Source organism: Micromys minutus (assembly GCF_963924665.1).
Source record: "Micromys minutus genome assembly, chromosome: 30".
In the NCBI taxonomy this organism is placed as follows: domain Eukaryota; kingdom Metazoa; phylum Chordata; class Mammalia; order Rodentia; family Muridae; genus Micromys; species Micromys minutus.
In genome coordinates, this window is record NC_137965.1 from 31,583,131 (window position 1) to 31,596,008 (window position 12,878).

General features: G+C 52.3%; 2 protein-coding genes across 3 annotated transcripts; one reads left to right on the top strand and one right to left on the bottom strand.

Annotated features, from left to right (window-relative positions):
- Positions 1-1,748: 1,748 nt before the first annotated feature.
- ZNF524 (zinc finger protein 524) lies at positions 1,749-5,023 on the bottom strand. Its single transcript, XM_080941632.1, has 2 exons — positions 4,889-5,023; positions 1,749-2,797 (listed from the first exon to the last, which is right to left on the bottom strand). The coding sequence occupies exon 2, from the start codon at positions 2,757-2,759 to the stop codon at positions 1,809-1,811; it is 951 nt and encodes a 316-aa protein (XP_080797758.1). The 5' UTR covers positions 2,760-2,797; positions 4,889-5,023; the 3' UTR covers positions 1,749-1,808.
- Positions 5,024-5,727: 704 nt separating this feature from the next.
- On the top strand, positions 5,728-12,554 carry FIZ1 (FLT3 interacting zinc finger 1). 2 transcript variants are annotated; one of them, XM_080941816.1, is made up of 3 exons: positions 5,728-5,816; positions 7,149-7,497; positions 10,398-12,554. In XM_080941816.1, exons 2-3 carry the CDS (start codon positions 7,186-7,188, stop codon positions 11,580-11,582), a joined length of 1,497 nt encoding a protein of 498 aa, XP_080797942.1. In that variant the 5' UTR covers positions 5,728-5,816; positions 7,149-7,185; the 3' UTR covers positions 11,583-12,554. The 2 variants fall into 2 exon arrangements, with proteins under 2 accessions (XP_080797942.1, XP_080797941.1); XM_080941815.1 differs by lacking the exon at positions 5,728-5,816 and adding an exon at positions 5,855-5,987.
- The last annotated feature ends 324 nt before the right edge of the window (positions 12,555-12,878 follow it).

Here is a 12,878-nt window from a genome sequence, read left to right on the forward strand (position 1 = left end):
CCAGCCCTGCGCCTCCTGCCCGGAAGCGGAAGTCGCGCTCGTTCCCCCGAAGCGCCGGCGTGGAGGATGGTGGCGGGGAAACGGGGAAGGGAAATTACGCCGGCACAAGACACGGGAGGGGGGGGACAGCCGAGGCTGCTTCCGGTGGGCAACGGAGCCTAGTGCGCATGCGCCCACTGCGCCCGCTTCTTCTTAGGGCACCGCCCACAGGCTCCAGGCTTCCGGTAGGATACACTCTAGACTGGGGTTGCTCGCTTAAGCCTCGCCCCCTAGGCTGGAGCCACGCCCATCTCTAAAACGTCCTGTTATAGGAGGGTCGGATTCCTTTTGCTGCACCTCCAATTAGTTCTATTCCTCCTTCGCTCCAATTCCTACTTTTGGAACTCCACCCTCTCAGCCAGGCCACACCTACCAACCACGCCCCTTCTTACACAAAAAGCTTTGTACCGCTTGTTGCATTTAAGGGATATCGCTTTTTTTTAACTTTTTGATTTTTTAAAGACGTGGCCTCACACTTGAATTCCTGTGTAGCCCATAACGACCTCAAATTTGAAGAAATACTCCTATCAGAGCCTTCTGAAATTCTGGGATGATTCTTTAATAACTTGTATGCAGTTTTGCCTTGCACCTAGAAAACATTCCTTTAAAGTTAGTTACCAACCATTGGCATCAATTAGCACGATGCTCTTTAACCCTTAGCCCAGACTTACTGAATATAAAGCTTTGGGATGGATCTTAAGGATCCATCCGAATCGAAACACTTCATGCACTCTTAAATGAGAACCACACTTTGACACACTTTACACGTAGCCGTTCACAGCTCTATAAACCTATCTTAACACAGCCCCATTACACTACAGACAGCTAAGCCTAATTCTATACAGCCAAGCTCTCCCGTTTTGGTACTTTTTCTTCCCTCTCCGTGGTCTGAATGGCAATTGTGTCTAACAGTTAAGCCTTAATATTCTGCTTGGGAAAGCACTAGGTACTGCTTTTTGAGATGTTCCGCTCGCAGAAGTGCCTCACTTTCTTTGTAAGCCTCTATTAGAAGATCTTTTAACAACAACAGTTCTGAACTCTGCTTCATTTTAAAAGTACTTCCTTTAAGTCCCACCCTTCAGATAAATACCATTCATTCCCTCTAAATTGCTGCCAGCCAAGCCTAAACTTCTTTGATCCTCAGCCCAATTTTCAGCCTCCTCTCCGAAGCTCCAACCTAAGTTTTTACTGCCCAAGTTTTGAACCTCATCTCAACCCTGCCTTCCACTCAACCTAAGACCCTTCTCTCTAAATACTATCAAGAGAGATGGTCGTTGCTGTTCACTGTTCACCGTCCTCAACTCACACCCCCGAGCTGACCACTCAACTCAGAGCCTTTGGGTATTCAAGGTATGTTACCATTGAGCTATCTATACGTCAAGCCCTCAACTTAGTTTTTCCTTCCAAATGGAAATTCCTCTGGAAAAGAAATTGGAGCAAAAAGTGACTATGTGGAATTTGTGGGGATTTAACTAAAATGGAGGAGCCCTGAGTCAATCTGCATAGTAGATTAAATGTTTTACAGTACTTGTCTGATGGGGGTCAGATTAGGCAAAGGCTTTTTCCAAGCCATCGATTCTTTGGCATCATGCTGAGGAGATGTGAGATGAGGTTCTCTCCCATCAGGTACACATACCACTGTCAGGCAAGGTAATGGAGGAACGCTGAAAGGGACAGGCACCATGACTCAACACACACTGGAAGTCGGTAGGCAGGGATTTATTTCCACAGCCCATGCCTCCCAGAGCTTGTCAGTCCACAGGAGGGTGCTAGACAGCATCGGAATCCAGAGGTTTAGGTCCCTGCTTTTGATCCCCTTCCATGGCGGCAATACCACCAGAAACAAGAGTATCTTGGCCTTCTTGCCCATGCCAAACACCAACTGAACCCCCCACTGTAAACCCGGACAGGGGAGAAGTGGTGGAGGATATGGGCCAAGCAGGCTCCTTTCCCTCAGGACTCTCCTCCTGTACTCCTTCTTGAACAGGGACACCCTCGTCGTCATCATCCCACAGCGGTTGGGGTCTTGGGTTTGGGGGGCACAGGCGCACAGGCATCCCCACAAGCTCTGGGTGTTTGCGTTTGTAATGGCGCCGAAGAGTGTTGGCCTCAGTGAAGCGCACCCTGCATGAGGGGCATTGGTACGGTCGCTCACCAGAGTGGATGCGGTGGTGGTGCGCGAGCTCCCCTGCCTCTCGGAAGCGGCGAGGGCAGAGCACACAACGGAAGGGCCGGAGGCCAGCATGGATGTTACAATGGCGCCGCAAGTGGCTGGACCGTTTGAAGGTCTTACCACAATCTTTGCACACGTGTGGCTTCAATTCTGAGTGTGAGATACTGTGCCGCTCCAGGTCAGAGAGGTAGGGGAAGGCTCTCAGACACACGGGACAGAAGTGTGGGGCCCTCTTGGAGCCAGAGCCCTGGGGCCCATCTGCTGCTGACCCTTCTGGAACTGTATAGGGAACACCCTGATCATCGATCAACAGAAGATCGCTGCTGCCACTGCTGTCCACTGGTGCTGCCAACGGGGTTTCCTGCCCTGATCTGGGGGGACGGCCCCTCTTTCGAGGGAGGGAGGACTTGAAAGTCCGATTTGAGGTGGTGGCTCCCCCTGGAGGTCGGCCTCGGCGGCCCCGGGGAACAGGAGAAAGTAAGGCCAGAGGTTTTTCTTCCTCCCCAGACAAAGCTGAAGGCAACTGGTCTGAGCTGGGGTTGTCCATTGAGCAGTGGGGAGCTTGAGTCTGGGTACTGGAGCCGGCTAAGAGAAGAGAGGGGGCGGTGTCAGTGTGGTGAGGGTCTAAGCCCCTGGGTACACCAGAATTTCACCTATCCCTTCTAAAGTCTTTGAGACCCATATACAACAATTCTGTATAAGTTAATAAGACATACTGACTGCCCTCCACAAAAGGGTATCCCATGACTTTCTAACATTTCCTTTGTATCTAGGCTTTCTTTCGTGGTGGCTTGAATGAGAATGTTCCCCCACAGGGAACCCTGTGTTTGAGTGTCTGGATCCAATTGTGGAACTGTTTGGGAAGGATTAGGAGGTGTGGCCTTGATGGAGTAGGTGTTTCACTAGGAATGAGTTTTGAGGTTTCAAACTCCCACACCAAGCCAGTCTCCCTCTCCCTCTAACGTATGGATCAGACGTGAGCTCTTAGTTACTGTTCCAGCGCCACGTCAGCCTGCTGCTCACCATTCTCCCAATTAAGATAAGATGATCACGAACTAACCTGAAAAATCTAAGCAAGCCTCCAATTAAAATGCTTTCTTAATAAGTTGCCATAGTCATAGCTTTTCATCACAGCAACAGAACAGTAACTATAAAAAGCCTCTAAAGTCAAACAAGACACACACACACACACACACACACACACACACACACACACACAGCCAGCTGAGAATGTGGGCCTTGAAACAGCCCATCAAATTCTTGTCCACAAAGGTCTCAAAAGGCTCCTGCTCCCCAGAGAGATGGGGAGGCATAAAGAGACAGGTCCTAGCCAAAATCTATAGATTTGTGAGGGATCTATATGTAAGTTGCTAAGAGTCTGGGCTTTGAGTCATATACCCAGAAATTCAAATGCTGAATCTACTCCTTCCTTTGTGTGGCCTTAGCCAAGATCCTTCTCCAAGCTCATCTGTATCTTCTGTAAGATGGGACTCAGGGCTCTCTGTTGTTTGCTGCTTGTGATTTGTTTTACCTACTAACCCAGACATGCTGTGAACATAAAACATGAAAGAGCTAGCATAGCAGCAGTTAAGCCTCACACCAACCTTTGAAGGAACACATTTTCAGTTTTGCAAACTGGGAAACCAAGGCATAGGAGAGCCAAGTTGAGTTCCGTAAGTTCTCTCTGCCAGTTAGTGACAAAACAGAAACCAGTCTTGCTGATCAGTGGCTCAGGAAATGAGAAGGGCCTAGGGAGACAAGGTGTGTGTGTGTGTGTGTGTGTGTGTGTGTGTGTGTGTGATCATGTGGAAATACTCTGAGGTCTCCAAGTCCTGGGTTTAGATCCAGCTCGGCCAGTAATTAGCTTGTGATTCTACAAGTGGCTCTGCCTCTGAGTCTGTTTCCTTCTCTGTAAACTCAATATACCAAGGTTGTGCGGAGAATGGACAGGAATAGGAAGCTTCAAAAAATGTCAGTATTGTATAACCTAGAATACAGAAAGCATCCAAAAATCCAGGACTTTTCCCAGTGCCAAGATTCCAAGATGGTGGGAATTGAGTGTACTTGGGGTCAAAGGCCACTACAGGTGCAGCTGGCAGCAGATGCTGTGGGGAACCTTGCACCCTTCTGTAAATTGTTTTGTTGTTTGTTTGGTTTTAAGTTTTGTGTGTAGTGCTAGCTATCCAACTCAGGGCCTCACACATACTAGGCCTGAGCTACACCCTCAAAACTTGCACCTCCTTTTAATATGCACACAGCATTAAGGTCCACACAGGAGCAACTTTACCAGGATCATATGGTTCGCACCATGAGGCAGCCTGGACAAAGCTGAGCTTCTGGAACACACCTATGAAGTAAGAGTAGCTCTGCGACCCTCCCCCCCCACCCCCCAGTCAGGTTCGACCTGTGCCTGTCAGGCGCGAGTGGCCCAGCCTGCAAGCGGGGCGGGCCCTCAGGGTGCGGTGGCCAATGAGCGGCTCGGGGACATTGGCGGCAGGGGCTGCCAGGCGGGGGTCTGCGCGCGCGAGCCCGGACCGCTCGGCGGGGTGCGAGGTCAGCGTGCGCAGAAGAGAGCAAAGAAGCAGGGAACAGGTGCCGGGTGCGCGCTCGAGTGCGCGCACCGGGACCACCCCATTTCCCCCTTCCCCCCCACCCGGGCCCCCCGCCTCTGGGTACCTCATTTGCATGCTGCCTGGGCTCGCGTGTGTACGCGCGCGCGCGCCGGGGGCGACGGGCCGAAGCGTGGGAAGGGGCGGGGGAGAGGGGGGCCCAGCCCCTAGGCGGCGGCGGGGGCGGGGGGTGGCGAGGCGCGAGCTGGACCCCGCCCCTCGGCACGCACGCCGGGGGCCCCGCCCTCCCCCGCCGCCAGCGCCCGCGGGGAACAAAGAGGATCCCCTGGGTCCCAAGACCCGGTCACGCCTGCATCCAACGCGCCTGCGTACCAGTCGCCTTCGTTTACCCAGTGACAACGCACAGAAATTCCCAACCACCTCCAAATGCCTTTCCTCCCACAAAACATTCCCAACCCCGTGACCCAATCAAATACAGGTACCGATAGATGAGAAGCGGGAAATGGCTGCTAAGTGCCCCTAATTAACATGGCGCCCAGTAGCGTCAAAGCTCCATGGAGTAAAAGTAAAATGGTGCTTGGTGCTTCCTAACTCTTAACAAGCTTGACCACCTGGATTTTTCTCTCTCTTTCGGCATCTTACCCAGCAGAAGTCAAAGACTAGAAAAAAAGGAATCCTATCTGAACACATGTATATTAACTCTTGGTAACCACACGGTGGTCTACGAAATACAGCGCGCAGTGTTTGCCCCTAGTCTATAAATCGCCCCTGGTAACCTAGGCCCCGCCCCTTCCCCGCCCTCAACAAAGATGGCGCTAACCTAGCTTTTTTAACCTCGGTAGCTGGGAATAGGAAAAACAGAAGGGAGGGGTGGGGGGCGGAAAGGGGAGCCAAGAAGGAGGAGGGAAAAAGGCCTGGCGGGGACCGGGGGGAGGGTAGTCTGGGAGAAGAGAGTCGAGGCGGAAGTCGAGGGGCCCTTCAGGTGGAAGTGACGCTGACCTCGCTGCCCAAAATGTCGGCGCCCAGAGGGAGGTGTAAGTAATTAAACCGGAAAGCTGACAGACTTTCCCGGCCTCCTGGGGTCCTGCTCGGTCTCCAGGACCTCAGCAACGCAAAAGCAAGGTGGTCTCGCCTAGTCCCCGGGCCGCCTGACCTGCCCCCGACCCGGGCGCCGGAGACTGCACCTTCTAGGGACAGGCAAAGGGGTACAAAGGGCCAGTTTTCCGGGCCTTGTTCAAAAGATCGAGCAGGGTGGGGGGGCGCCCCGGCTGCACCACACTTTGTGGGGCGCAGGAGGGGCGGAGCTTATGGTGGTTGGGGCGGGGCGGAACAGGAGGAGGAGCTTGTTGGGGCGTGGCTTATAGTCTAGGGGAGGGGTTTTAAGAAAGGGTAGAGACTGGTTAGAAAATGGGAGAGGTTTATACAAAGTGGGGCCTAGTAAAGAGGCGTAGATCACATGCTCTGGGGGAAAGGGCCTTGGTTGTAAAATCTAAGAAACTTCTTTAAGTTAGTGGAAAAGTGGGGTCCAGAGTATGTTGTGTGGTTTGCCTGAGGTGTGACCTAGAGAAAAGCTCACTGTGACAAGGGGGTGCTGATGTAGACGTGCAATTTGGAGAGTTTTAGTGGAGCTATCAGGTTTTTTATCATGAAGGTAAAGATGTGTGGAGGGGGCTTAGAGGCAAGCTAAGAAAATGATAGGGAAGTAGAGGTGATTATAGAAAAATGTGATTTATTTGAAGGAAAAGTTGGGTAGAATTTGGAGGCAGGTCTCAGTGAAGATCTAACTTAGAAAAGTCAAATTAACTTTGACGCATATGAGAATAAAGGAACTAAGAGGACCTTGGTCAAACTGCTCAGTTAAGTCAGTGCGCTGTACACCTTCCTACAGTTCTACTTAGCTCAAACTGTCACTGTAGGCGGTTAGCGCTGGTATACCCATTTCATATGTAAAGAGTTTCTGTGTCTGAAACTACAGAACTAGTGTGAACACCCTAGAAGCATGACGAATGTGCTCAGCCCCAAATCCTTGTTTCACTAATTGCCTACAAAAGAGAGTTAGAGGCTAGAGGTCTGTGGAGAAATATTGAATGCTTAGGGAAGAAAGGGAGGGGCTCAAAAGGAGGCAGCCCACACCTAGGCAAGAGTAGTAGGCGGGTTTGGAGAGGGTTGAGGGAGAGCCTTCAGAACACCTCTTGAGGAAAAAGTAAGGTGGATGTGGCTAGGAAGCGTGGAAAGCAGGCCCGGATGTAAAGAATAAAGGGCGTAGTGGGTGTGGCTTCGTGCTGGGAGAGTCCCCAGGAGACCCAAGGGATGGGATGGCTAGTGGAGAGGTGGCTCTTACCTGCTGTGTCTCTTCTGTCCTCCAGAGAAAGAAAGCCACAAGCTACCACCAGACCTCCCACCATGGGTGATCCCTCCATGCCTGTGGTTCCTGCCCCTATCGCCGTTCCAGGGCCAGCACCATCTGGCACTGCGCCTCGGGTCCCCTTTCACTGCAGCGAATGTGGCAAGAGCTTCCGTTACCGCTCGGACCTGAGGCGCCATTTTGCTCGCCATACAGCACTCAAGCCCCACGCGTGTCCTCGATGTGGCAAGGGCTTCAAGCATAGCTTCAACCTGGCTAACCACCTGCGCTCTCACACCGGTGAGCGGCCCTACCGATGCTCTGCCTGCCCTAAGGGGTTCCGAGACTCCACTGGCCTGCTGCACCACCAGGTGAGTTTGGGGAGCCAAGCGTGGCTGAGACACTGGGAATCCGCTCCACTCAGGGAAAGACAGCTAGAGATGCCCCTGGCTAGTAACGTTTTCTCTACATCTCCTGCTGAAGATTCTGATGCCTACCAGCATCTGCAGCCTTTTGTTTATAGTTCCCTTTCTTACCATCTTGAAAATAGGCTTATGTATGCCCAGTAGGTCCATGTACACCCAACTCCTTTATTCTGCAGTGATCAATTTCCCCTACACGGAACACAGGCTTTCAAGAGATCTCAACAAGACCTTTGGAAAACTTACATTCCTTCAAATGATCAGGCACCAGGTAGAGGTTTCTGAAAAAGGAGTTCTGTAAGGGAGAAGTTGAGAAGCAAATACAGAAAATCAGGGCACGGTGATGCGTTCTTATAATCCCAGTGCTTGTAAGGTGGAGGCAGGAGGATCAGGAGGTCAAGGTCATCCTCAGCTACAGAGTTGGAGGCCAGCTTGGGCTCTGTGACCCTGTCTCAGACAACAGAACAAATGAATATGCAGGAGTATATTAGAGCGTCTGATTGAGACTTGAAGTGTGAGGCATGTAGCTAGGAAAAGCATTGTAGGTCAGAAGACCAGCAAGTGCAAAAGCCTGGAAGTGGGAAGGCCCTTGATATCTCTTGGGTGTTACATTAACTGTTCCTGGGGAGAAACAAACTAACATTCACCTCAGGTAGGACACCAACAGAACATAGCTGCACAGAAGTTCTAATTGGCAAATCGGAGGGTTTAATTGGGTCTCTTAGAGGTGAGAGGTTACAGCAGCATGTGAAACACCCCACGCCCAGCCCTAAGCAGGCACATTACCACAAAGCCCCATGCTGTCATGGATGAATGACAGTCTGTGGAAGCTGCATCATGGGGTCCCACTTTAATTACTGTCCACTATACTGTTAACCTCTCAGAGTCACTCGCGGCTGGGGAGAATAATAGCAAGGCTCCTGGGAGCCGGCTTCCGGCTTAGGTCTGCTCAAGAAAAGAGCACAAACACAAACTATTTTCACACATGCTGCTGGGAGCTGCCTGGTGGGGCATTGTGCAGGGCACTGTGGAACGGCCCTTACCGAGGGACAGAGCAGGAGTGTTTACAGAGACGAGCATGCCAGCTGGCCCATAGTAGGGCTGCAACTGGGGAGATGTGGGTTCCCCTTTTGTAGGTTCTTAAGCAAGACTTACTAGAATTTGGAAGAAAAACCGTTAAAAGGCCAGATATAAATCTTGGCAGCTTCAAGGTGGGTTGGGGAAACAGTAACACAAGGAGAAAGGCCACTCTTTTAAGGTAGTCCAAGAAAGAAGGCATGCTCATTGGGGAAGTTCTGCAAGCAGCTATACGGGAGGCTCAGAGACACAGAAAGCTCAAGTATGCAGAGGGCTCGGGCAGGTATTCAAAGAAGAGACAGAAAATAGTGCCTGCAGTAGAGCACACATCTTTAATCTCAGCACTGGGGGGAGGGGAGGCAGAGGCAGGTGGATGTCTGAGTTGAGGCCAGCCTGGTCTACAGAGTGAGTTCCAAAACAGTCAGGGCTACACAGAGAAACCCTGTCTCAAAGACAAAAATAGCCAGGTGGTGGTGGTGCACACCTTTAATCCCAACACTTGGGAGGCAGAAGCAGATGGATCTGACTTGGGTCAGACTGGTTTACAGTGAGTTCCAGGACAGCTAAGACTTTATAAAGAAACCCTGTCTCAGAAAAAGAGAGAGAGAAAAGGAAACTAGTAGAGAGGGATTAGTTAGGCCTGAGTTAAGAACTCAGAATAGCATGCAGACTTAGGAAAAGAGCTGTTAGCAAGTGCATCAGGGAAGCACTTCTGAGGAACCGAAGTTCACCTCATTAATAACTATCCATCTCCTCAGCCGTCTCCTGGCCAGGTCACTGACAGGCCCAGTGGATTAACTGTTGCTGGTGGTTGTTGTTTGGTTTGTTTTGAGACAGGTTTCTGTGTAGCCCTGGAACTAGTGCTGTAGACCAGGATGGAGTCAAACTTGGAGATCCACCTGCCTCTGCCTCCTGAGTTCTGGGATTAAAAGTGAACCACCTCTGCCCAGCTTGGATTAAGTCTTGGATGACAGCATATGCCGTGTTTGAGACAGTTTGGAATTTTGTGTCTCCACACAGAGCCCCAAATAGAATTGAGATCTTTTTAAGGTGTATGTACTTATGATGCATGTGCGTTTTCCTGTACTGCATCCTACTCCTGACGCTCCAGCAGGTAGGAGGAGAGCATTGCATACTCTGGAATTGGAGCTATTGGATGCTGTTGGCTACCATGTGGGTCCTGTGGATAGAACCCTGATCCTCTAGTCTTTCTTTAAAACTCGTTATTCCAATTTTGTTCTTGTTTGGTTCACTGTTTTGTGAAGGGTTTCACCTCATAGCCCTGACTGGCCCCACCTCATAGAGCTCCCTGCCACAGCCCCCTGCCTCCCAAGTGCTGAGATTAAAGACTTGTACTAACCCAGCTCCACAGGGTGAGATGTGCCACCTTACAGAAATTAGTTCTCTCCCTTCACTCCACAGTTCCCAGGGATCAGACTCACCAGGCTCAGATTCGAGTACCTTTACCATGTCTCTGAGCCATGTTGCTAACCCGACTCAGTTCTTTTGGCCTGGAGGAAGTAGCTTTCTTTTAATGGGCCCCGAGGAAGCCCCACTTTTTCATTGTGGTATTTTAACTTTTCACGAGGAGCACTTAGGAAATTCGCCTTCACGAGGAGGTAGGGTCCCTTCTCAATGGCCCCCATGCTCGCTGATGCCAGTCTCAGACCCTAACAGAGAGCCAGAAGTGGCCTCTAGAGCTTGGGTTCATTTTCCTGAGATCTGTGGCAGGGCCCAGATCTTCAGCTCTTCCTCGGTGCTCTTGTTTGCAGGTTGTCCACACTGGTGAGAAGCCCTACTGCTGTTTGGTCTGCGAGCTCCGCTTCTCCTCTCGCTCCAGCCTGGGACGCCATCTCAAGCGGCAGCACCGGGGTACACTTCCCTCTCCCCTGCAGCCTAGCCCGGGCCTGCCTCCCTTGAGCTCCCCCTGCTCAGTGTGTTGCAATGTTGGTCCCTGCTCAGTTTGTGGAGGTGGAGGGTCCGGTGGAGGAGAGGGCCTGGAGGGAGCCGGGGCCACCAGCTGGGGACTGGCGGAGGCGGCTGCAGCTGCGGCCGCCTCGCTGCCCCCATTTGCATGTGGTGCCTGTGCCCGGCGTTTTGACCATGGTCGGGAGCTGGCAGCTCACTGGGCCGCACACACCGACGTGAAGCCATTCAAGTGCCCGCGCTGTGAGCGCGACTTCAATGCACCTGCGCTGCTGGAACGCCACAAGCTCACGCACGACCTGCAGGGGAGCAGTGCACCTCCAGCGCAGGTTTGGGCCTCGGGTGGGGGTCCGGAGGTGGCAGGAGAGGGCGACACAGAGGAAGTGGGGGCCGCCCCGCCGACTTGGGACGCCGGGCTGCTCCTGAGCCCTAATGGGGCAGGCGTGCCCAAGCTGGAGGCACTGCTCCCCGAGGACGAGGGCGCTGGGAATGTCCGGGCTCCGGCTGCGGCAGCTGAAGCATCCTCTGAAGACACACTATACCAGTGCGACTGCGGGACCTTCTTCGCATCTGCCCCCGCTTTGGCCAGCCATCTAGAAGCGCACTCTGGCCCAGCCACATACGGCTGCGGCCACTGTGGGGCGCTGTACGCGGCACTGGCCGCCCTGGAGGAGCATCGGCGTGCCAGCCACGGTGAGGGTAGCGGGGAGGCGGCCCCTGAGGGCGAGCAGGTGGCTGGAGGGCCTGGGCCCGGCTCCTCCGGCCGTGGCAAGAAAATCTTCGGCTGTTCTGAATGCGAGAAGCTGTTCCGTTCGCCTCGAGACCTGGAGAGGCATGTGCTGGTCCATACCGGGGAAAAGCCGTTCCCGTGCCTGGAGTGTGGCAAGTTTTTCCGCCACGAGTGCTACCTCAAGCGTCACCGGCTGCTGCATGGCACAGAACGGCCCTTCCCCTGCCACATCTGCGGCAAGGGCTTCATCACGCTTAGCAACCTCTCCAGGCACCTGAAGCTACACAGGGGCATGGACTGAATAACCAGACACCCCTGCCCACTACGTCCAGAGCCAGACCTTAAGATGAGCCAGGCCCCTGCCTGGAAAATGATGCCACCCAGAACCCACATAAGACCACAGTAAAAGGATCCTTCAGCAAAGGGGTCCAAGAACATAATTGTTGCGGATTTTCCCTCTGAAATCTACAGACTCTTGACTTTGAGACCCCCTGGAGTGTGGCATGTTCAAATCAACTGGCCTCCGAGACTGGGGACATAGTAATGAGAAACGGGTCTCCACTATCATCTCTCAGCAGATAACATATGGGCACCCCCATGGTTTTAACCACCTACTACTCCCTGTGAGCCATCATTCCAGATGACCTTCATCTAGGGAATGGGGGTGAGGCAATATCTTGAACTCCTCCAGGATCCCCTTCAGATGACACCTGTCAGCCACTGGGGGCCCCAGAAAAATGAGTATAACCAAAATCTGCCTTCCCCACATTTTGCTTCCTATACTGAAAGGACCAGGGTAGACCCCGCCTTCAGTTAACCCACTATCGGATTAGGTATTCCTCACTGCAGAGTGGTCTGCCCCTACTGATCTGCCCCCGTCCTCAACACTAGGTTGCACTGGTCCAAAGTCTCCCGTCCTCTAGGCTGTACTGACCCAGATGCACATACTCCTATCCACTTGGGCTGGGCTGGTGTCTGGAATGGTTGTGGCCTAAGCCCACTCTCCTTAGAGTAACAGGGCAGACATTCCCTTATGCTGTAGAGCGCAGTTCTCTGACCACGATTGTCCCAATCCTGTGACCTGGTGGAGGTGGTAGACATTGAGGTTTTCCCTCCCCCTTGACTTGTAGTACTTTGGTCTTTCCATCGCTACAACTTGACTCTTGTTCCAACGCCCCAGGGGGATAAGGGAACTTGGCCGGGGGTTTCTCCCCTGTGAGCCTCAACCTGACCCCCTGACCCCTCTCCCTAATGTCCCTGGGACTCCAATAAACCTCATTCAGTCACTACTGTCTTGTTTTCTGATCCTGGGTTTCAGGGAGATCGGTTTTCTTCCTCTTGTACTTAGATTATGTCCTCTAGGGCCTAGAGAGATGGCTCTGAAGTTAAAGATGAATATTGTCCTTTCAGAAGATCAGAGTTCAGTTCCTAGCACCCATACCAGGCTGTTCATAACCACCTGTAACTCAACTACGTGCCTGTGGTCTTCGTGAGCTCTGCACTCACATGTACAAAGCCACATACATATATACTTTTTTTTTTTAATCTTTAAGAACAGATTCACTAAATAAATACAGGTCCTTGAGGGAGAGGCTTA

Excerpts from the sequence above, each read along its gene's own strand:
- FIZ1 (XM_080941816.1), top strand. The coding sequence starts at position 7,186 with ATGGGTGATCCCTCCATGCCTGTGGTTCCTGCCCCTATCGCCGTTCCA. Across the intron at positions 7,498-10,397 it reads CTGGCCTGCTGCACCACCAG|GTTGTCCACACTGGTGAGAA; the intron begins GTGAGTTTGGGG and ends TCTTGTTTGCAG.
- ZNF524 (XM_080941632.1), bottom strand. The coding sequence starts at position 2,759 with ATGGACAACCCCAGCTCAGACCAGTTGCCTTCAGCTTTGTCTGGGGAG.